The sequence below is a fragment of the Trachurus trachurus genome (assembly GCF_905171665.1).
Source record: "Trachurus trachurus genome assembly, chromosome: 14".
NCBI lineage: Eukaryota > Metazoa > Chordata > Actinopteri > Carangiformes > Carangidae > Trachurus > Trachurus trachurus.
Window position 1 is genome coordinate 25,095,357 of NC_139903.1, and position 22,511 is coordinate 25,117,867.

The 22,511-nt window shown below is 43.9% G+C and overlaps 1 protein-coding gene across 1 annotated transcript in view; it reads left to right on the top strand.

Moving 5' to 3' along the window:
* ubl3a (ubiquitin-like 3a) overlaps positions 1 to 22,511 on the top strand; it is a 32,553-nt gene that overhangs the window by 9,422 nt on the left and 620 nt on the right. Inside the window, exons 2-4 of the mRNA XM_083987222.1 lie at positions 16,372 to 16,480; positions 19,588 to 19,674; positions 21,109 to 21,186. Of these exons, the coding sequence (XP_083843348.1) occupies positions 16,372 to 16,480; positions 19,588 to 19,674; positions 21,109 to 21,186 (274 nt within the window). The remainder of the gene's footprint in view (positions 1 to 16,371; positions 16,481 to 19,587; positions 19,675 to 21,108; positions 21,187 to 22,511) is intronic.

Sequence of the window (22,511 nt, forward strand, 5' to 3'; positions counted from 1 at the left end):
TCGGTCCCTGGTGTCCCTGGGTTTGGTCTGACCAGCAGCAGAAAGACTGACATTCTTTGACTTTTTAATCCATTTTTTTCCCCAAATGTTCTATATTTTAATTGTTTTTCCAACAGTTTGTTTCTCTGACATGAAGCTGTTGACAGCCCTCTCCACAATGGGAGCCTCTGCTGGTGAAATATTAAATGCAAACTCCTCAACAGATGATTAAAAAATAGCCCACGTTCATGATATCAATGATATGACCCCCTTAAGTCCTCGGTCACGTCGGCGGACGTCCTGACTCTAACTCAGCTTAAGTAGTTCAGGGTTGAGTTAAATTAAAAAAAAGGAGAAGATAAGTTACAACCTGATGCTCATGAAATTAAGAGGATGCTGTGGTCTGATTGAATGGAGAAACCTGAAGGAGGAAGAGAAACTTGAGTTGTGAAAGCCGAGACGTGAATTGCGAACAAACAAAAGCTCATCTTGCTGCAGTTCACTTCAAAGGGCCTGTTTCTTTAAGAGGTGGAAAGCTCACTTCTCCATAAACCCAGGCAGTTGTGTGTGTGGTGACATGTTTGCTTTCTCAAATGTAATGTCAACTAGTGTGAATCATAATTGCAAATGGGGGCTCGCTCAGTCAGTAGCTTGTGTGTCCCTTTTTAGATAATAAGTTCCTAATGGAAATTCTGCACAAATAACATGCTCAATCAATGCACACAGTGCATGGACAGTATTGATTTCAGGTTTACACCCAGGCATTGATTACATTGACACACTCATGCATCTTGATCCAGTCTCCCCCCCCCCCCCCCCCCTTTTTTTTTTGGAATATTATTTTGCATTCAAGGGATGTTACAGGAAAGGGAACTTTCCATGAAGCGATTTGGCTGTACATTCCTTTTGTGTCTATAATTTGAATAGATGTAAAACAAAAACACTTAAGCGAAGAAGAAAAACAGACACACACACACACACACACACACACACACACACACACACACACACACACACACACACACACACACACACACACACACACACACACACACTGTATTTCATTGTAAGTCAAAATGTGGAGCATAGAAGTGTGTGTGTGTTTGTGCGCAGGCGTGTGTGAAAGAGAAGTAGGGGATGAGGGGGGTGGAGGGGTTGGTGGTGTTTGACTAGCTCAATAAAAGGAGCCTTTCAGCTGCACTGGAAACAATTTCCAGCTGAGGGGACATTTATATTAAAGCTTTGCTTTGCCAGCCCGGCACAGACTGTACGTGTGTGTGTGTGTGTGTGTGAGTGAGTGAGTGCGTCAGAGCAGCTAGCTAGCAAGAGTCGACTGTCCCTCTTCCCTGATACATTTTGGGACAGGCTGCCATTTCTAAATCAGTGCTTAAATCTGTCCTCATATTCGACCGGCCTGTGCCAGCGCAGTCAGACAGACAATACTTACTGTGGGAATTAGAGGGTCAGCGCTGAGACTCTTCAGGTCCCAGACAGGGCAGGCATGAGCCATAGAGCAGTCATCCAAAGGTCAAGCTTCATCGACTGGATGTTCCAGCAGGATCAGCTGGCCTCAGGTCCTTGCTCTCATGCATTTAACCCAGACTTTTACTCTGCTCTGGCTTTCAATTAACACTCTTTCACACTTTCAGAATGCGACTGGTTCGACAGACTTGAACCCAACATCATGGCTCTGGAGCAACATGACACACTCGTGGTATTGTAGCTAGCAGGGGCCACAGCTAATGATTCATTTTGTGATCAATTAATTGATTAATTAATAATATTATTATCATATATCTCAAATGCCACAGCGACCTCCTCAGTTTTTCTTGATACTGGCCACGTTAATTCAGGTGGAATTCCTAATTGGAATACAGAATGATGGGAGGAAAACCCTTCTGGAATCAGTGCTTTCTTAGCAACTCCATCAGCTGCCTCGTAGCGGAGCAACGGTTGCTAGGTAACCGTCTCAGAAAGTTGTGTGTCATATCCACCAAGCAGTATCTAAACTAAAGCCTTAATCCCCAGATGCCCCTTCAATACGGAGGCCTTCAGCGGCCACTGTGTGAACAGTATTAAACACAAGTGGTCCTGCTCATTGTTGGTCGTATCTGAACCTGGTTACAGAGCATCTGTAGGAAACGTCTCTTGCTTTTTTTCTGAAATCTTGTCAGCATGATGTCAGAGGAAGGTGTAAGTGAGAGACGGATGATAAAGAAGATGATTTTGCTTTTTTTTTTTTTTAGCTTCTTCTCTAATTCCGAGGTATTCACACAGATGTAAGCAGAGCAGTCACCAAAGAGTTAAAGATAGACGTCCAAGATGAGGAAATGTGTGTGTGTGTGTGTGTGTGTCTGTCTGTGTGTGTAGAGAGAGAGCATGGAGAGAGGGTATATTTGGCCTTCATGCTGTCTTGCACAAATTTGTCATTGCATGTTGGATGCTATGGAGCACTCTGACTATGAATATCTCTAATGATCCCAGCAGGGGTTGTGTGTGTGTGTATGTGTGTGTTTCACGTGCATGTGCGTATGTGTATGTGTGTGTGTGTGTGTTCTTATCTGAACGAGCTAGCAGTAATGAAGCATTGGACCTTGGACTAGAATGACTGAAGGCTTTTCATCTCTGTTTTTTTTTTCTCAGTTTCTTGTAATGAGGAAGCGTTGGTTTATCTTGGGGGAAGCAGCAGAACTTTGACTTTCACAGAGGACGTCAGATATCCACTTAAAGTTTACTTTTAACGGCATGCTTCTGTCAAGAGGCTTCTCTGAGTCGGAGATCATTTGACTTCATAGAAGCAAAACAGCAGCTCGGTCTCACTCGGTCTGTGTAACCGTCAGTAGTCTGCATGGCCTGTTGTTGGGGTATGAAAGCTCGGGTGACTGTGTGTGAGTAAGGCTGCCGTGTTTTGGCTAAGTTTAGCTGACTTCTCCCTCTGCCATGGCACAGAGTAGCTCAGTCAGCTGATCGTAGCACAGTCACAGTCCATAGTACAACATGGTTTTAAGGCTCACAACAGCCATTAAGGCTCAGAGATGGCAGGTGCAGTAATCCTGTCTAATTTTTAATCCAGAGGTCACAGCGTTGAACAAACAGGGCCATATCTGTGACGTTAAAGAGTGCTCCATTTTTTAAAAAGGCTCTTAACCTTTAAGCTACCTCAGCATCCCCAGGTAGATGCACGAGAAGCAAATTCTGTATCATACTGCTGCATGAGCTGTAAACATCTTCATTATGGTCTTGTAACAGGCAGCACGTCACCCCTCAAAAGCCTCACTGCCTGCCTTGCTCAATTATATCATCGGTATCCATATTTTTTTCTCCTGCCCTGCTGTGGAATAATGTTTGTCAAAGGTCTTGATTGGGTCCCCAGCCGCTCCCCTCCCCCCGCTTGTGTAACCGTTGTGTTGCCTCCACTGTTTCCCCACTGAGGCTGCCTTTTTCCTGTTGTGCACAACACAGACATAACCAGTAGCTAGATCGGATCTCTAACCACAGCACAATGCAGAACAAAACACAGACAGTGGTACATAACGATTGTGTCTGTTTTCATGAATGTCTTTTAGATCTATACTTAAAAGTGAATTTAGATGTTTTTTTTATTTATATCACTGTAGTAGTAGAAAAAGGGCATCCTGAGGGTTTATTTGTCCAATCTGATAATTATTGAGGGCATGCTGTTGCAACATACGCACTGTATTATAAAGTATTGAAGTAGTAGTTTGAATAGTGTTACGTTTTGTTACGTTATATTATGTTACGTTATGTTTTGTTACGTTATGTTACGTTACGCTTTGTTACGTTATGTTTTGTTACGTTACGTTTTGTTACGTTACGTTTTGTTACGTTACGTTTTGTTATGTTATGTTACGTTACGTTTTGTTACGTTACGTTATGTTTTGTTACGTTACGTTTTGTTACGTTACGTTTTGTTACGTTACGTTTTGTTATGTTATGTTACGTTACGTTTTGTTATGTTATGTTTTGTTACGCTATGTTTTGTTATGTTCTGTTACGTTACGTTACTGTATGTTTTGTTATGTTAGAGGACTGTGTGGTGTCTTTGAATTGGCCTTCTTGTAAACTTTAGTGTTACTGTTTAGCTTTTCTAGCATTGTTTTGTTGCTGCTAGTGTGTGTGTGTGTGTGTGTGGGTTGTTATTGGTGAACTGCCAGGGGACTCTAGCTGGAGCTTTTATTGAAGGACATGTTTCTGTTTGTTTTGTTTAGTATTACACACGCATGTAAATATGCATCTACCCCTGTCACTGGATGCTGCTTCATTCCCAACCAGGCCTAGAAACTGCAGTGTGTGTGTGTGTGTTTGTGTGCGTGCGTGTGTGTGGTAATAATACCCCTGGTTGTTTCTGTCCTGTGCCATCTGGTAAATTCCAGCACAGAGGGCGTTTTAGCTTGCCAGCAGTCTCTATCTGTGTGCCTTTCTCTCTCTTCTCTCTCCCCAGTGTGCGTGCACTCACACACACACACACACACACACACACACATACATGCATGTAGACACTACACACTCTCCCTTCTACACACACATGGCATCACGTGAGTTATGACTGCAGGGCAATGCTCTTTTCTGGAGGAGAAAAGGAAATGCAGTGTTGTGAATATAACTGCTGTCTCACAGCTCTTCCTCCCCCCTCTCTCTCTCTCTCTCTCTCTCTCTCTCTCTCTCTCTCTCTCTCTCTCTCTCTCTCTCTCTCTCTCTCTCTCTCTCTCTCTCTCTCTCTCTCTCTCTCCATGTTCCGTCATTTTATTCTTGAAATTGCGGCGGAGACTTTATAGTATGTGTGAGGAAATGGACAGAGGCAGTAATGGTTTTTGGGAACCTCATTATGTGCGTGCCATTGTGCTGTTCTTCCTTTATGGGGTGAAAACATTCACAAAAACAACAACTTCTGAAGCTCTGAATTAAATTAACCAGGCACTCGTACACTCCCACGTAATGTAACGGATCTGAAAGATTTTCCCAACTCACAGAGGCAGATCATGGCAGATGATAAATATTATTGATAATTCTAGCTGCACTTCATAATTAGGTTCATTATAAATTGATCTGTTAATTATTTAGTGAAGTTATTGAATGAATTGCATTAGAAAATAATGAAAAATGTCATTTTAGCTTCACAGAATATCAAATGTGGCAACAAAAAAAATGTATGACTGTATGTAGACAATTATAAATAATATAAAACAAAATAGAGCCAAAAAACAATGAGGGATCAGCACTTTGCTTAAATGTCTTCAATACTAACACAACTCTGAGTGTAAACATGTTATGTTAAATGTGGTTTACCTGTGTTGAAGAAGCCTCGTCGTACATGCACAGATTTAAAAATAACAGGAAAAGCTTGTGCTCGGAAAGGACAACATGAAAGGTTACAAATCAAGCTAATCCTGACTGCGGGGCATCAAACACACACTTCTGCAGGGACCACCTAGGAAAGAGCGTGGGGGGTAGGTGGGTGTGTAGAGACAGGGGAGGGGGGAGACGTGGGAAGGCAGAGGTCACCGCAGAGTAGGTAGTTCTCTGGGGAGGGAGGGGAGGGGAGGGGGGACAGTGTGGGGATGCTTTATTTGACTCCAGGGCTTTCACATAGTGGGGGTCAGGAAAACACGGGGGAGGAAGTCACATTGGTGGAACACCCTGCGATGGGAGAGGAGGAGGAGGAGGAGGAGGAAGAGGACACACAGGGCTGCTGCTGCTGACCAAATGGTAGGACGGAGGAGGTAAAGGACAGGAGGTCCTTTCATCAAAGCCTTCATCAGGGATCATCAGCCCTCTGTGTGGTCCCACTCCCCTCACACCAGCAGCACGCCGACATGTGGCACGCTGCTGCTGCTGCTGGCCTTTGGGTCTGTGTGGCCCCGCCGCTGGGCTGAACAGCAACTCAGCAAATCGCGTCCATTTCTGGAAAGTGAACTACACAAACAGAAAACAAAGCAAAGTAGCACAGCTGAACACAGACTGAAACCTCCCCAGTGATACAGCTCTTAGGTTTTTACTCACAGTTTCAGTCATTTGTTGTATCTTTAATGTCAATTCTGCAGTGGTTTTTTGTTTTCGACTTTGATCTCATTGTTACAAACCGTTTGCTGAAGTGGTGAACAGGTTTCAGATGCTTCCTGAAAACAGCTCTGTTTTTATTTCTGCTTCCCAGCCAGCAGTCAATTTTCCCTCCATTTACCAGGCACAAAGGACCAGATGTAACCATCCATTGTGCTCAGAAATTAGAGGTAGGGTACATTTTTAACACAGAGGACATCATGTAACATCTCTGCCTCTCTGGCTTGGATGTCAGAGGAAGGCTGTGTTATGCTGGAAAAGAACTAGTTTATAATATGACATTCTGTTGGAGTGAATAGCTGGCCTTCACAGGGGAAGTTACTGTTTCATTTATACAGTATCATTTATACGTGAGGGTGAGGATGCATGAAAAATGTTTCCTCTGCGCCGCGGAAGACTGTCTGTTCCACAACGTAACAGAAATTGTGATGCAGATCTCCACATTGGCCGTCTCCAGAGACACAACCATCTCCAACACAACGTCACACAGCTGCTGGTTTCCTTTGCTTTCACAGTTTCTATCTAGAGATGAAGCTGGAGCCGTCCCTGTCTGTACCAGAAAGCCTCAAACTTAGCCTTCTGTCTACTAGATCAACCAGGGGAAAGCATCTTTTTCACTATCTGACAGCCACAGTCACATATTTATCTCACAGTTTAGCACCTTGTCATTCTTTAGCCTCGTGTTTCACTGGGGGGGGGGGGGGACAGACAGTCTAGACGCTGACAGAGAGATGAGAGGAGAATCGATTCAAGCATACAAGAGCAATTTCACGTCCCGGCCCACGGCTTCAAAAGTAGAGCCTCAGCAGCCCCCCCCCCTCCACCAGGCGTTTGGAGTGTGCATGCGTGTAAATGCACGTGCAAACATGTATGAACGTAAAGCATCAATTAGCCGCTGGATAATCAAGAGGACCTAAGTAGATTTTCACCACCTTATTCTCATTCACGCCTCTTTGGTCTCGCCGCCGCTGCTCTCCCTCTCTGACCTTCGTTGTTCCCTCTTTGAATCTTCCGTTCCCTCTCGTGCTCTCTCATTTCCTCCCTGCGTCCCCCGGGCTCGCCTCCAGAAGTGTCAGCGTTTCCTCTAACATCAGATCCCGTCATCGCTGTCATGGCGTCTGTACAGCATCAGCACTTTGGTGGCTGTGTGTAATACAGGACTCCGCAAGATCTTTGTAGTCGTTTCTCTACTCTCCTCCAACATCAGGACAGGGACACGTCTGATTTGAGGATGTCTTCAACCCCGACACTGATTCATGTAGACACTGAAGTGTGGAAATGTCCACTGGACTTTATTAAGTCTCCTTACTACTTGTGTTGCAATGTCTGTAGGTGCTTTTTAGATAGAGCTGCAGCAATTAATTGATTAATCAAACAATAATAGATTATTAAATGAATTGTCAACTTGATAATTGAATAATCAGTTTGAGTAGTTTTTTAAGGAAAAAAAGTCCAAATTCTCTGATTTCAGCTTCTTAAATGTGAATATTTCTGGTTTCTGTATTACTTTATGACGATAAACTGAGTATCTGTGTGGTTTGTGGACAAAACAAGACATTTGAGGACGACATCTTGTGGTTTGGGAAACGCTGATTGACATTTTTCCACATTTTATTGACCAAACAACTAATCGATTAATCATTTAAAGAATCAACAGATTAATCAATAATGAAAATAATTGTTAGTTGCAGCCCTATTCTTAGAAGTACCATACCAGTATGTTGCAGGTGCAGCAGTGTGTTGGGGTGACTGTTTATCAGTAATCAGAGCAGCTAATTAATCATGGGAAATTAATTTAACTTTGTGCACAGTGTGTTGCATTCTTTATCAGTAGCAATAAGTGGCAGTGTTTTGTATTTGTGTAGGTTTTGTTGAATGGTGGCTCGTGGGTTGTGGCTTCATACCTGTGGCTACAGTTTAGCCCACATGGGCACACTACAGTATGTTGTCAGCGGCTGTGTAGGCGGAGGTGACGGACTAATTCACAGGAAGCAGTACTATGTAGTAACACTTTTGACCAAAGTTTAGAAGAACCACCAGTGTTTGTTGCTCTCAACAACTTGTTAATATTTGTCTCAGTGCATATGTTTGTAGTGAGACAACAATGTTGTTTATTCCATTTGCTCAGAGAAATTATTATTGATTTCCGTGCAGCTGCATTGGTGCTAAAGAAACATTTGAATGTGAAGGTTCGGCTCTGGCATGAGATGCAAACATTAAAATGATTAACATGTGCATCAGCTGGCAGCCTGGCATGGTTATGTTCCACAGTTAACGTCTGAAAGAGGAACTTGTGGTGAAGAAGACCTCCGAAGTTAATCACACGCTCATCTCTTTAAACATTTAAAGTCATGCTTGTTTTGTCAGTCACGCAACATTGTGCTGTGAGTGATTTTGGGGACGTGAAGTCGAGTCAGTGACTCAGGATGACTCTGTCGCCAAATTAAGTCGATTGCGTGTGTTAAAAGATTCACATGGTGTAGTGTGGCATTTTGATGGTCTTTGATGCCGAGACTTGGACGAAATAATTGATGACAACTGAGTATAAAGCTGCAGCCAGCAGTGGCTTAGCTTAGCTTAGCTTAGCTTAGCATATGGAAACATTGGGCCTGACTCTCTCCATTCATGTTTCAGCACCACTTAAGCTCTTCGGCAGGTCACAGCCTGTCTTTGTGCGAGGCTGCCCAACAGATATGAGAGAGGTATCATCATTCTCATCAACCTCTTGTGACTAAGGGTGTCACCTAGCGCTGTCATTGAGCTGTCGACCCCTGCCCCTCTTAATTTTCCATTTTAACAGCTCCACAGTGTTACTATAGTTCTCCTGTCATTCTGTTTCTCACTGTAAGAGGGAAGAAGCATCGGAGTGCAGGTAGTCAAACATGTGAAAGCCAATACAAGTGCTTCTGTGTAAATATTTAGATGGGCTTGAACCTCTTTACCAGGCAAGAGTAGCGTTATCCTCATCCCAGCACTCTGGCTCTTTAATGCAGCACTGTAATGTTGGATGAAGCTCCCTTTGATCCCTTTGCTTCCACGCGCAGCATCCCATCAGTGTGTATGTTGCCGGTGGGTAATGCACAGTAGTTTACTTCAGGTCCGGGATGGCGCCTGTTTGGCGTGTTACTTCAAATTGGCCCTGGGATGTTGGAAGAGCCATTTTGGAAGTGTGGGAAGTGTGAAGAGGTGAGACGTAGAGCCGAGCCGGCGGCAGGAAGCAGGAGGCAGGAGGCCGTCGTGCGAGGCGAAACCTGCCTCCACCTTTTGTGACGGGCGGCTCTGATCACAGAGAGGGAAGCGATAGGAAGAGCGTAGCGAGTGATCAAACGCGACTACCTGACGTCTGTCAGGAGAGAGGAATGCAGCCCTGGGCGGATGTGCGCGAGTTAAGCGAGGTGAGTTTTCAAAAGACACTGGGAGTGGGGAGAGAGGGGGGGGAAATGACAGCATGAAAGGGAGCTCTACCTGTTTCTGGAGAGAGAGGAGAAGCAGCTGATGGATTAAAGGGTTATCTGCATGTAGCCACGGAGGAGCGCAGCGACGGAGAGGGAGGACAGAACGCAGAGAGCTGTCAGGTACGTGGCTGACTGCAGCGCCGTGGTAACCAGCTGATCATGCTTGTGACAGGAAGAGGAGAGGGAGCAGAAAGAGCAGCAGAGTGGATTTGGCTGTGACGAGGACGTCAGCGTATCAAAGGATAGGTCTGCATGAATGACAGTACAAAAGGACAAGGGCTCGGAGAGAGGTAGCAGGTATGATGGGCCAATTGAGTAAGAGGACGTGTGACTGATAGTGGTGAGAGCAGCTGAAGAGAAGGAACTGTTTTTACTGTTCAGTTTTTTCCTGGATCCTAAATCCAGATTTAAAACTGCCGCAGTGAAATGATGACAGTAAACCTACTAAACACCCTCTGGACACAAAGTGGTCAGAGTGACACCTAGAAAGCATTAATATGCAAAAATATTCAATGTTAAATAATGAAGGTAATAATTAAAGCCCTCATTTTTAGGTCTTGTAAGAGAGCTTTGAGTTGATGGCGTCTTTACTTTGGGCAATTAATCTGCCGCAGAATGTTTGATGCTGTTATGAAGACAAGAAACGGCTATTAGACCTGTAATGTGGCCATTAGCTGCCTGCGCCACAGGAAGTTAGTGAGCGGAACCAGAAAGTGCAAAAAAGGTCTGTGGTGTTGGCTCTTACATTACAGTGGATACTCTCTTTAATGATTAATGGCCGTAATAGAGTCCAACAGGAAGAAGGTCTGTGTGTTATGTCCACCAAACAGGCCGCTCTGTTTGTACAGAAACAAGGAGCCACAGGAAGGAAAATACTCCGGGGATCTGATTCCAGGCAACAGGGTCACCCATGTGGCGTCAGAAGCTGGAGAGTTAACCACTGAAGCCTGTTATCATGTTGCTGCTTTACACTGGTTAAACCTGCAAGAACGGACTTTTCCAGCCTCTTGGGGACAGTGGGAACATGACGTTGACATGATGCTATCGCTGTATCTCTGTCCAGTTTGTAATGTAGCTCTGTCTTTGGTCTCTACCGGCTCCTGAGAGAAACGGTGACATCACAGGCAGACAGCTAGACAATAACAAACCGGGCTGTGCTGCTGCATAAAGCGGAGGGGGAGCTGCAGATTCAGATGATAACTCACTGTGTGGTTTATCCCTATCACTGCATGATCATGCATGTAGTTAAAACAGGAAGTCTGAATGTCGGTGGAGGGTTGTTTTCCATCAGACTTCTCTGAGACATACACTGCAGTCTTTTAGAAAACACCTTTAACTCTCTGTCCAATCAGATCAGCTACTTCAAAAACATCATGTTAGATGAAGGTAAACAAATATTGTCAAGACAGAGACGTGTAATCCTACTTAAGACCTGTCAGTCGTGTTGTAATATTATGCTGCATTATTATGTTGTGCACTGACAACAGGAGCACAGTCTCCACTGCTTCCACTTAGAGTACACGCATAAAAACAGGACAAAACGGCACAGATGACTAACTAGCTCCCTAGTCACCTCGAGTGTTGGCATGGCAACCAGCAGAGCATGACTGTAGCCATAATCAGTTGATAATGATTATGATTTGAGAGTGTGATTAGAATAAATTTTGAGCTTTTCTGTTCTTTGCCTAACAGCGAAAAAAAAGTCTCAATATTAAAGTATAAAGTTGAAGCTACCAATGTTTTCCCATGTGGTTGGTGCTGCGCGTTAGCTACCAGCTGTGGGTAAAGTAGGTCAAAATAAGCCACGGCACATTAGTCACTACAGATAAGTGCCCTCTAAAGATTGGTAAGTTAATAATAAACGAAACTGGACAAGGTCAAGGTCCTACTGTTTATTTCCAGATCTTTACTGCACTGGAACGTTGTGTTGCATCCCTCAGCACTAGCAGGTTATAGTGAGCCAGATGTGTCATCCTAACCTGGTTTTGACTCCTAATGTGCATTTTATTGTATTATCCCTAAGACGGATGTTAGGTTTGTTTCATTAAACCAACACATTGCAGCTTGTGTTGTGCTAAGTGAATATCTTCGTAAAGGAACTTTGAAGACAAAGCTGAACCTTCACTGCTTTTATTTTGAAGAGCCCCCTCCTTCCCGGAATGAAAATAGCCAGCTAATACGATTATCTTCAGCTAGTTTTTAGTCTCTAGTATAGGTATTATAGAAAGGAGGACGGGAAAAGGAAAATAACATAATAAGTTTAAGAAAGTGCCTGAAAACCGATTGCAGTAATGCACAGCCCCCAACTCACACTCACACAGGCCCTGAGATTACAAATCTTAGCCTAAGGCTGTGTTTCTTGTATCACACTATTATCAGTCAGACGTCATTATGTAACTACTCCGTCTGTGTGTATGTGTATGGGTGCACACAACGAAAGGAACACACACGAACATTACCAACAACAACAACAAAAAAACAATATTTCTAAAATTGTATTCAATATGTCGAAGTCAGAATGAGGCGATTTGACAAATCAATATCTGAGGAAATGAAGCTTCAGCCTGAGAAACATGCATTCAGCCTTTTGTTCCCCCATGTGCATTGATTCTCTAAAAACACAGCTTTTCAGTGTTTTAATTAAGGAAAATAAAGGCTCCTTGATTGAATTTGTATGCTAATCAGAGCTAATAATTGTACTGTAATTTGCAAAATCACAAAGAGCTTGCAAAGCTGTTTTATTTATTCAGTTTTGACTAATTAAAAATGGGACAAGTGTCTCTCAGGCTGCTCTTTTTTTTTCTCCTATTTTTTTCTTACAGTGCAGTTTGTTCACAGTTTGTCCGACAAGCCGCAAATAGCCCATTACAGTATGTCTGCTGTTAATATTCATTGAAATTCAACATGAAAGCGGTGCCAGAAAGAAAAGTGCCTACAAGTAATTATCAATAAAAATCAGCGACTGATAATTCATGTGGGATCTGAGCAGTCAGAGTGCTGTGTGGTTACATTCTTGCGTTTACAGTCAAATTTTCTCCAGATTTAATGGGCTAAGTCAAAGTGGGCCGGCTGCTGGATCCAGCTGGCTCGCTTTAATCACCCACCTCCTCTCTTAAATTCATTCATATAGTTAGGAATCCACGCTGACAGCAGTGGCTGACCTTACTGTGCAGACTACATATAAAGTTGCTCTAATATATTCCCACAGGAAGGCTTCCCACTCTGTAATTTGTTGACTGCTGTAGAGGGTCTAAAGAGCAGCAATACTCTTTAAGGCTCTTATAAACACATGCACACAGACACACAGACACACACACACATTTTGCCTTGAGAAAGAGTGGAGAGCGGTACTCAAGGAGGAATAATTATAGATGGCATTGAATTTCCTGCTCTCCTCCGTGTGCAAACAGTGTTTAGCCAAGAGGGTTTGCTTACTTCACATGTTTACACCATTGCACTACTTGGCAGCAGGGTTACATTATTGTAGTGTGTGTGAACGTCTGGGTCTGAAGAGGAGGCTCGACGAGCAGGGGAGCTGTGTCACCAGTTTTCGCGCACAAGTGGCCTGTTTGGTTTTGTTTGATTATTTTTCCTGGAGTAGCCAGGAATAGAAGCTGCTGCACCGTGCAGGACGTTTCAGCATCTTGATGCCAGGACTCACAGATATTTACACATCCTCCTCACACTGGGGATGTGTATGTGGCTTCTTGCTGCTCTCCACCTGCTTTGCAAACCAGTGAAGCCTTCATTCATTCATTCACTGGTTTATGAGAGGACAAGCTGTGTGTGTGTATGCATGAGTAAGCCACTGTCTGTATGTGTATGCTTATCTATATGTATGTTTATGTGTGTATGCTGTCCACATACATACAGTACCTGGAGCTGTTGTGTTGCTTCCAGAGAGTAGATAGTAATTGAATATTCTTCCCTGAGCTGCCGGAGAAACCACATTACCGGGCTCCTCTGCGGAAGAGAGTCCAGGGAGATGGCACAGGGACCCTCAGGCAGATGAGAGGAGGGAGGGGGGAAGAAAAGAGCAGGAGACCTGGATTCAGTGAAAAATCAGAATAATGGGTAATAGAAGGAGAGAAGGAATGGAAAGGCCAACCTTAAGATGTTGTAGTGAAGTGTTGTCCCATCCCCAGGCTCTTACTGTACAAGCCTGTGGACTGAACTGCAGGGACGAACATCATTCCTTGAAGACCCTTGATGACTGTGATGGAGGATGTCCTCTGTCACGTGTCACAAGGAAGAAAATGGAGAGAAAGGGAGCGAGAGAGAGAGAGATTGAAAGTTGTGCAGGTTGACGATAAGGCCGAGTTTACCCTGTTTAATTGAGGCCAGCTCCATGCCTGTTGTTATTCTGTCCTTGTGCATTCCTCCACTGTATGTGCGCGAGAGATTGACAGAGTGGGAGAGAGAGACAGAGCGAGACAGAGCGAGGGAGGGGGTGCAGAGATTGCTGCAAGGAGAGGAAGACAATATGATGTGACACAATGGAAAATGGGCAGGAAGGAGGAGGTGTGTGTGTGTGTGTGGGGGGGGCGGGGGTGTAAAGCTATCTTGTAGGTGTTATCAGGTTAAGCCACCCACCACTGGCTGTCGCCATGGAGACACCATGGTAACGACCAGGTGTTCAACCAGGAAGGAAAAAGACCTTGTGGAGGGGATTCCTCTGCTGCTCCTTCCTCCGTGTATAGGTACATCCATCTGCCTCAGGTGTCGTCTCAGTGTGTTTGCATACATATACTGTATATATATACACACTATATGTATGTCTTTTTCCTAATATCACCGTGTGTATGTGTTATTGTGTATATATGCATAGTGTGTGTGTGTGTGTGTGTGTATGTGTGTGTATGGCTCTCCATGCTTAAACCTATAAGCTGATTTGATAACGTGCTTACAGAGATCTGTGTTTCAATCCGTTGGTGTTAGCTCTGTTACATCACTGCAGCAGGCTCTGACTGTTACTGTGTGTGTGTGTGTGTGTGTGTATACGTATTCACGTGTGTGTGTGTTGCTCAGAGATGGGGAGGGTGGATGTGTGTGTGTGTGTGTGTATGCGCAGAGAGGGGGGTGTGTGTGCAGACGCTCGGCACATGGAAACACATTGGCAACAATGACACACACGTGCTTGTGCCATGCGCAAACACTGCAGGCCAGACACACAAATACAGTAAGCGAAGGCAAACACACAGCTCAGACCTTTGCTCCGGCTCTTAAAGGCACACCATACCAAAACTGCTACACACACACAACACACACACGTCACGCCAGCTGGGAGATAACGCCCCCATATGCATCCTAATGCCACACGGTTTAATTGATATTCAAAATGAATAGCTGTAAATGCAAAACACACTATTCACGTCCGTGTTTGGCTGATTTAAGGTTAGTGACGTGGAAAGCGACATAGCGCCTAGCAACAACACTCCTGCATTTGTTTACTTGTCCTCATTTTTGTTGGCATGTTTAAAATGATGTTAGAGCGAGACGTCAGCGCAGTGAGGAAAAGCAACACACTGATTGTTGAGCCGATGACAGTTATAATTTGGACGTCACAAATAATTGGACAGAGTCGGATGGTGTTGATGCTCATACATTGTGTGCTGTGTAATGACTGGTATTTAGATCAAGTTGCACATCTTTTATTTATTAGTACTGCTGAAGTCAGGACCATTGACAAGTTAGAGGGAGAAATAATGATCATTTAACAGTCAGGACGATAAGTGTGTGAGAGGAAAACAGTCCAGTAGCTTTTAACAGTTATCATCAGCATCTTCCTCCACTTCATCGTTTATCAGGAGAAACTGGTTCTAATTCTGTTCTGGTCCAAGAATGTGCTCCGAGTTGTGTTTTTATCAGGATTTGGGGGATTTTGCCTCTTTGAATCTCAATATTTACTCTTCTATGGGAAAATGAATCTGTGTATATGTTGGTGAAAATACTGATGATGTGTGGGGCATCTCATGTTTATTGTTTTTGTTCATTGTGCGGTTAGTTCCCACCGTAGAAATCATGTTGTTCGCATAATGACCTACTGAAGTGTCCTTGAGTAGGAGTCACTTGTTTCTTATGCAGACTCTGACCTCTGACCTCTGTGTAAGGGGGTTAAAGGATAGAGGACTGGCCTAGTGGAGAGCAGTGGTCATCTATCATTGTTCTTGTTATTGGTTATTTGGTTGTATTAAAATTACAAACCACTCAGTCTCATTCAGAAATAATGCTGCGACCCAGGGGTTTTAATATTGTACTCCAAGCCAGGAAATTAACCCAGAAACAGCAATGCAATACAGAAAAAAGCAATGAAAATGTAATTGGGAAATGCAGTTAGCCTTCAGAGTATAAATAAATAAAACCAGATAGCTCACATAATGTCCACATGGCCTTTAATTTGTGGTTAAGTGTTGCAGATTAAAATTAAACTGCTTTTAGTCTCTTGAAGAACATCACATGATGATGAAGTGTATGTTTGAAGCATTGTACGGGCCAGAGAGGGAGAGAAGAGGCAGAGCCAGACGGCCGGGCCGCGAGTGGTTCAGGGGAGAAGGTGATAGCCGACCGGGCAGTGACAGAAAACCAAGGACAAAGAAGCAGGGAGTGTGAGGGGTGAGAGAAAAAGTGAGGAGGAAGTCGGGGAGACAGATGGGAGCTGATCCTGCGGAAAGACGCTCCTCAGGGTCTTCATATCCTTCTCCTGTTGCCTATGAGATGACTTAACTTGGATCCCTCTGCTTCCTGATCCTGCTGTTTTTAATGTGACACGCTGGCCAGTTGTTTGTGTTGTATTAATGTGTCTAAGTGTTTCTGACATACATTTCTAACGCACATTTCTTCTTTTTTATCTGTGTTGCAGATAAACCTGCGGCTTATTTTAGTCAGCGGGAAGACGAAAGAGTTCCTGTTCTCCCCCAATGACTCGGCTGCAGACATCGCCAAACACGTCTATGACAACTGGCCGATGGGTAAGTATCTGTCAGTGGCTGTTCCCAGCAGTGGAAGCTGATAAAGAAGTGGCAGGAGCATGTGCAGTCACATGATTAAGATAATGAAAAAGCCCCTCTGTGATGAACACAGCCATCTCTGAGAGATGCAGACATTTTTTCTTCATAATAACCATGAAATCATGTTAGAGCGGAATAAAAAAGGGACAATGTACAGTCTAAGTAGCATGGAATGGAAATATTAAAGTGAAGTACAGAGTGGTGGGAACCAGCAGAGGCTCAACAATACATTTCACAGTACAGTACGACACCATAAAGAGGAAACTGGGCGTATTACAGTGACACATTGTGATACTTTGGGATTTGTCACTTTTTTTTGCAACTGCATCATTTTCATTCTTGTGAAACAGGATTGTCAAGCAAACATACTCACCAGCAAGGTCATTAAAAGGACTAAAAACTTCAATTTGCATGATAAAAAATGTTTTACTTGGCGTCCATATATCCATACGGTATTGTCACACAAAGTATTGCGATGCTATGCTGTAATGATTTTATTCCCTTTCACCTAGAAATATATTAAAAACATCCCATCACCCATTGTGGCCCAAAAAAAAGAAAAAAGAATCAGTTTTAATGGGAGAGAGGGGAGTCTTTAGAGATGTGTCATATGTTGGCCAAAGGGAACAGTGGTTACTTCATGTTTTACTGTGGTGTTGAAACATTCACAATTGCATAATATTTATACATTGGTTCCAATGGTCAAACTAAATCTCATACTCTCATTCAGATACGCTGCTATGAAAAACTACATGATAAAAATGACAGTGATGGGTCAGAGCTCAGCTCATCTCCTGAGTATCATCATCAGTGAACCATCCATAGCTGAGTTTTAGTGGTTACATAGCGTTTAAGATCCATGTTAACTGTGGGGGTGATTTCCTGTTATCAAAATAACATAACACACTTTTGTTCTTGTGTATTGAGATGCATGAAACATCCCAGCCTCCTAGCTGCATTATTAAACTTGGAGATGTTTGTGCCTGTGTGTGACTAGCATGTCTGCTTCACATTAGCTGCAAAATGTAAACGAGCAGTTTTTGGTATGCAGTCTGTGATGCTTACAGGAACAGTCGCCGCTTTCCCACATTCTCCACGCAGATAACTTCGACCCATATTGTGTTATTTTGTAATAAATGACATTACTGTATAAGCACAGCTGCAGTATGTTTGCATTAGTAGTAATTGTAGCTTAGCTGCTAATGCACTTGGAAACCAGATGATTTGGCTTTATGTCCTGGTGAAAGAGGCCGTGGAGGAGCTGCTCCCTGTTTTATATCACATTCAAACCCACTGCAGATGAGGTATGAAGCTCTGTACGGGCAGAATGGGAATGTGCACATCTTGGATGGAGGGTAATTAGATGGCTGTCCTCCTGTCAGCCTGATTATCATTGCATACAGGAATGTGGGATTGCAAGTGCAGCCACCTCCTTTTTCTAATACACCCACTCCCTAAGTGCTGCTACGCCAGTGTTAGAATTTATTTGATACTGCCGACCTTACACCACCTTCAGATCTGCACGGACTGCAGCCTTTTTCCCACGGTGCTGTGAAGGCAGCCCGGTCCAGGAGAAGCCCACCCTGTGTGAAAAACTATAAATTAAACCGACGGACCCAGATTCTCCTCCGCCGCAAGAGAGGAGCTTTCCGTTCCGTCCCGCTGTCAGCTTCAGAGGTGTTCCTCCCAGACAGCACATCTTGAACCCTGCAAGACCCAGAGCAGGCGTTCAGTCAGGACCAACACCCTCTTGTTTAGCTGGAGACAAACATCTGGTGGCCAGACTCTGCTGCCGCGCAACCCCCCCCCCTCTCCCACTGTTTTCTCTCTCATTTAATGCCGTCACTTTTTTTTTGTTTTCGGCTCTTCCCAGGCCACACCTTTTCTTCTCTTGCTCCGAGTGCTTCTCACATTCTGCAGTGAAACCCACAAAGCCCACATATTATACATTCTGCATGTAATAATCTAAAATAAAGGCTGTGAACGCCTCAAAATATCCCCAGTGTGGTCGCTGGTGGTCATTCTTTCCACGCTGCAATGACAGATTTCTTTTCATTTCACTGTAAGTCTTAGATTGACGCCAAATAGGACTCCTATAGAAGCTCGCTGCTGATCTGAGATCAGAGCTCCTTAAATGGATAGTTCAACATTTTGGCAAATTGGCCCATTGCCATAATCTCTATAGTTTTAGGAGTAGGTTTGTTACCTTTATTTGTCGGTGCAAGCTAATTTTAGAACGCCGAAGCAGAGCCGTGAGCTGCTCAGAGCTACGCTACGGAGGCTGATGGGATTTCTTGGTTTCCCTCATCAAACTCATCAAATACACAATCCAACAACTCCAAAACGCTCTGGTGGACAAGTTGTGACCTGCACATTCACCACGCTATGAGATAATAACGGAAAGTTACAAGACAGAGTTGTTTTCGAGCAAATGCAGAGACTGCTTGCCGAAAAACTGCCCATGACAGGAACGTGAATCAGCGGTTTTGCATGAATTTACCTCTAAAACAACTCTGTCTCGTAACGTTCTGTTATTATCTCATGAATGTGCAGGTCACAACTTGTCCACCAGAGCGTTTTGGAGTTGTTGGATTGTGTATTTGATGAGTTTGATGAGGGAAACCAATAAATCCCATTAGCCTCCGTAGCGTAGCTCTGAGCAGCTCACAGTTCTGCTCTGCCGTTCTAAAAATAGCTGCACCTGACAATTAAAGGTAACAAACCTACTGCTAAGACTATAGGGTTTATGGCAATGGGCCAATTTGCCAAAATGTTGAACTATCCCTTTAACAATTAAAGTTGATTGTGGTGTTTAAAGCCAGTTCAGTCGCAGGCAGCAACGAAAAGGCTGTGACTGTGACCTGCATGTTCTCGGTTTATATTTTATAGATTGTACAGTAATGATGATGATGGTGTTTTATGGAAAAAAGGCTGAACAATGTAGAAATTTATGAGGACGAGGACAAAGGGGTCATTAAACAGGATGCATGAGGAGCTTCACTGATGTGTCTCCATGTTGACTTTTCTCTTTAACTCTCTCTTTCTTTCCATCTCTTTTTTTCTTTCAGACTGGGAGGAAGAGCAGGTCAGCAGTCCTAACATCCTGAGGCTGATCTACCAGGGACGTTTTCTACACGGCAACGTAACACTAGGAGGTGAGAAAACACACAAAGTACACCTCCTCTCCACCCAAAGAAGAAAAAAAAACAAAAAAACACTCATGTGCCGCTCGTAGACGTACACACAAACTCGCAGCAGTGTGTCGCTGGAAAGTTCTTTGCTGTTCTCATCCTTTTCCTGCGCCGCAGAACAGAGGTACCTCAGTGCTCCGGACAAGCCTGCTTTGACGGAGAGAGGGAGGAGAGAGGAAATAGAGGAAAAAAGAGGGGGAAAGAGCATGGTCAGGAAAGGGGCAAGGCTGGTGTTTGAGTAGACCTCGGGCGGCACAAAGAAGAGACAGAGAGGGGGGAGGGAGGGGGGTGTGTGAAAATGAATACCAGAAGTGAGAGGATGTCTTCTTTTGAGGCGGCCCCTCGCCTTCTTCACTTCTCTCTGGCTTTTACACCGTTTTTTTTTTTACTCTACTTAACCCAATTTTGATTTGACTGCTGTTTTGTGTGGTTAATGAGGTTATGCCCCTCCCGTCCATTTCTGCCATCTATCCGATAATTCCCTTATCGTTGGTTTAACGTGTTCGCGGGCCGACACAGAATCCTCCTGATGTGGAGCCAAAACTCTCAGTGGCTTTGAAATGCAAACACAGAGACGCTTGCACACACGTACAAACACCCAAACCCACACCCACACACTGTCAAACACACACCCACACGTGAAGGCACGCAACGTATCATTGTTAAGCAGTTACGGCGGGGGGAGTAAGTCTTGCAGCAAAGAGATCAGCTACAGTTTAGTGTGAGATGCACATGGAGGTTTATTAACAATCAAACATCACAGCAGGACCAGTGTGACTTGTTAGGTTACAAAGCATTTTAACCGTCGTCCATCAGCACACACTGATTTCCTTTCATTTTAGTAGAGAAATAAACAAACGCCATGGTGCAGTTCAGTTGTGTTCTTGTCAAAGTTAGATGATGGTTGTTGTGTGGTAATGGACTTGGAAGTAGGACATGGCAGGACACTATATGAAATCAATATTACAATATTGATGAGGATATTATCAATATTCCTACTATATATGGCACATACATGAAAAAAGCACTGACTGTGTGTGAAATGAAAATACTAGTGGCAAATTTTTATTATACGATATTCTGATCAGAGTTCACATGTTTCATGCAGTGGGGAGTGGGAAAGGGAAATATTCAGACTTTCAACAGCAGCCACACTATGTTAAAATAACAGACACTTTGTGTACATTTATGACCTTTTTCCTCCGCAGCAAAGATTATGATTCTGCAACAACATCTATTTTGGCATGTTCATTATTTCATGGAGCAGCTTAAATGTAGTTTTTCTCCTGTGCCTCCTCCTCGCCTTGCGTCCAGTGATACAGATGGTGAATGACAGGTCTGATGCTCACTGAGTAACCTCTAACTCTCTGTCTGTGTCTCTCTCTTCTCCCCCACCAGCCCTCAAACTGCCCTTGGGGAAGACCACAGTGATGCATTTAGTTGCCAGAGAGACTTTGCCTGAGCCAAATTCCCAAGGTAACCAGCTCTCCGTCTCCCTCCTTTCCTTTCAGACGGCCTTTCACACTCTTGAGCAACTTTAAACGTTCTGCTCTCGGCCATTATTTATCTCTACACATGGCTTCTGTTTTAGGAAGAGCCACTTGTGCGAATAATTGGCTCCCCGAAGTGTATCCCTACGATACAGCACATGGTGTGGAAGACACAGCCAAGATAAATCATATGTATAGGTGGTGAGCCATTGTCTAGTAGGAGGTGATGTGTAGAGGACCGTAGAGACATATCCTGGCCTAATGTCATGGTGGTTGGTTATTGTGATAAAGAGTGAAAGGTATTTGGTGGATACCCCACAAATATCTGGCAACCTGCAATTTACTATTGAATGGAGGTGAATGTGAAGCAGTAAGTATTCACATCACAGAACTGAGCTCATATTTCAGGAGTTAGATGTTGTTAACAAAAACAACTTCATCACTGTGAGAGTTTGTCCCATGACGTTGGGTCCATAAGAGGAAGCACAGTGTAAATCACACGAGAAGGAACCAGTCCACACATGTAGCTTGACATCAGAGGGAGAAATATTCAGTCTCTGATGCCACGCCTCAGCGCGTCTGTGTCACGAAACACTTGAGTTGTTTGGCCCGAATCAGCAAAGTGAGAGAAGAACAGAGCAGAAGATTTGAAACTTTCTCACAACAGACAGTGGACTCAAACATACAACTTTATACTTTTATTTACATAAAGTTTCGCCTGTCAATCTTCTATGTACATTTTTGTCTAAAATATTAGTTTAAAATGTAGAGAAAACCCCCCAAAAAACATCATGATATCTGTAGAAAGGTATTCATTTTTGACTCTTTCTGTGCAGGGAGCGAATGCACATACGCAGCTGTCTTTAGTAGGACTAACTTGCTATGCATTCTGGGTAGAATGAGTGAAAGGTGAGGTTAGGCTAAATCAATAATTACCTTACCTGTTGAACAATTACAAGGCAAAGTTCAGTAGTGAAGTGAAGCAGATATAACACAGGGGCTGAGGTGTGGGTGTGGACCGGAGACAGGACGTCCAGTCCAGGACGAGGTGGAGGCCGATCAGAAACCAAGATGCCAACACTGCTGGGGTTTAAAACACTGTCAGACAGGAAGTTGCCATAGTATCACTTACTTCCTCTTCTGTCGGCCTTGGAGAACAGTTGAAACAGAGCGTTCTCGTAATTTATTGATCGTCTACCAATCACATCCCAGTGTGAAGTCAGTAAAACTCCAACCGTGCACCTGCTCCAGGTTAAAGACATCTGGGGAGGGATCAGAGCGACACTGCTCATGCTCATCTTTACACAGCTG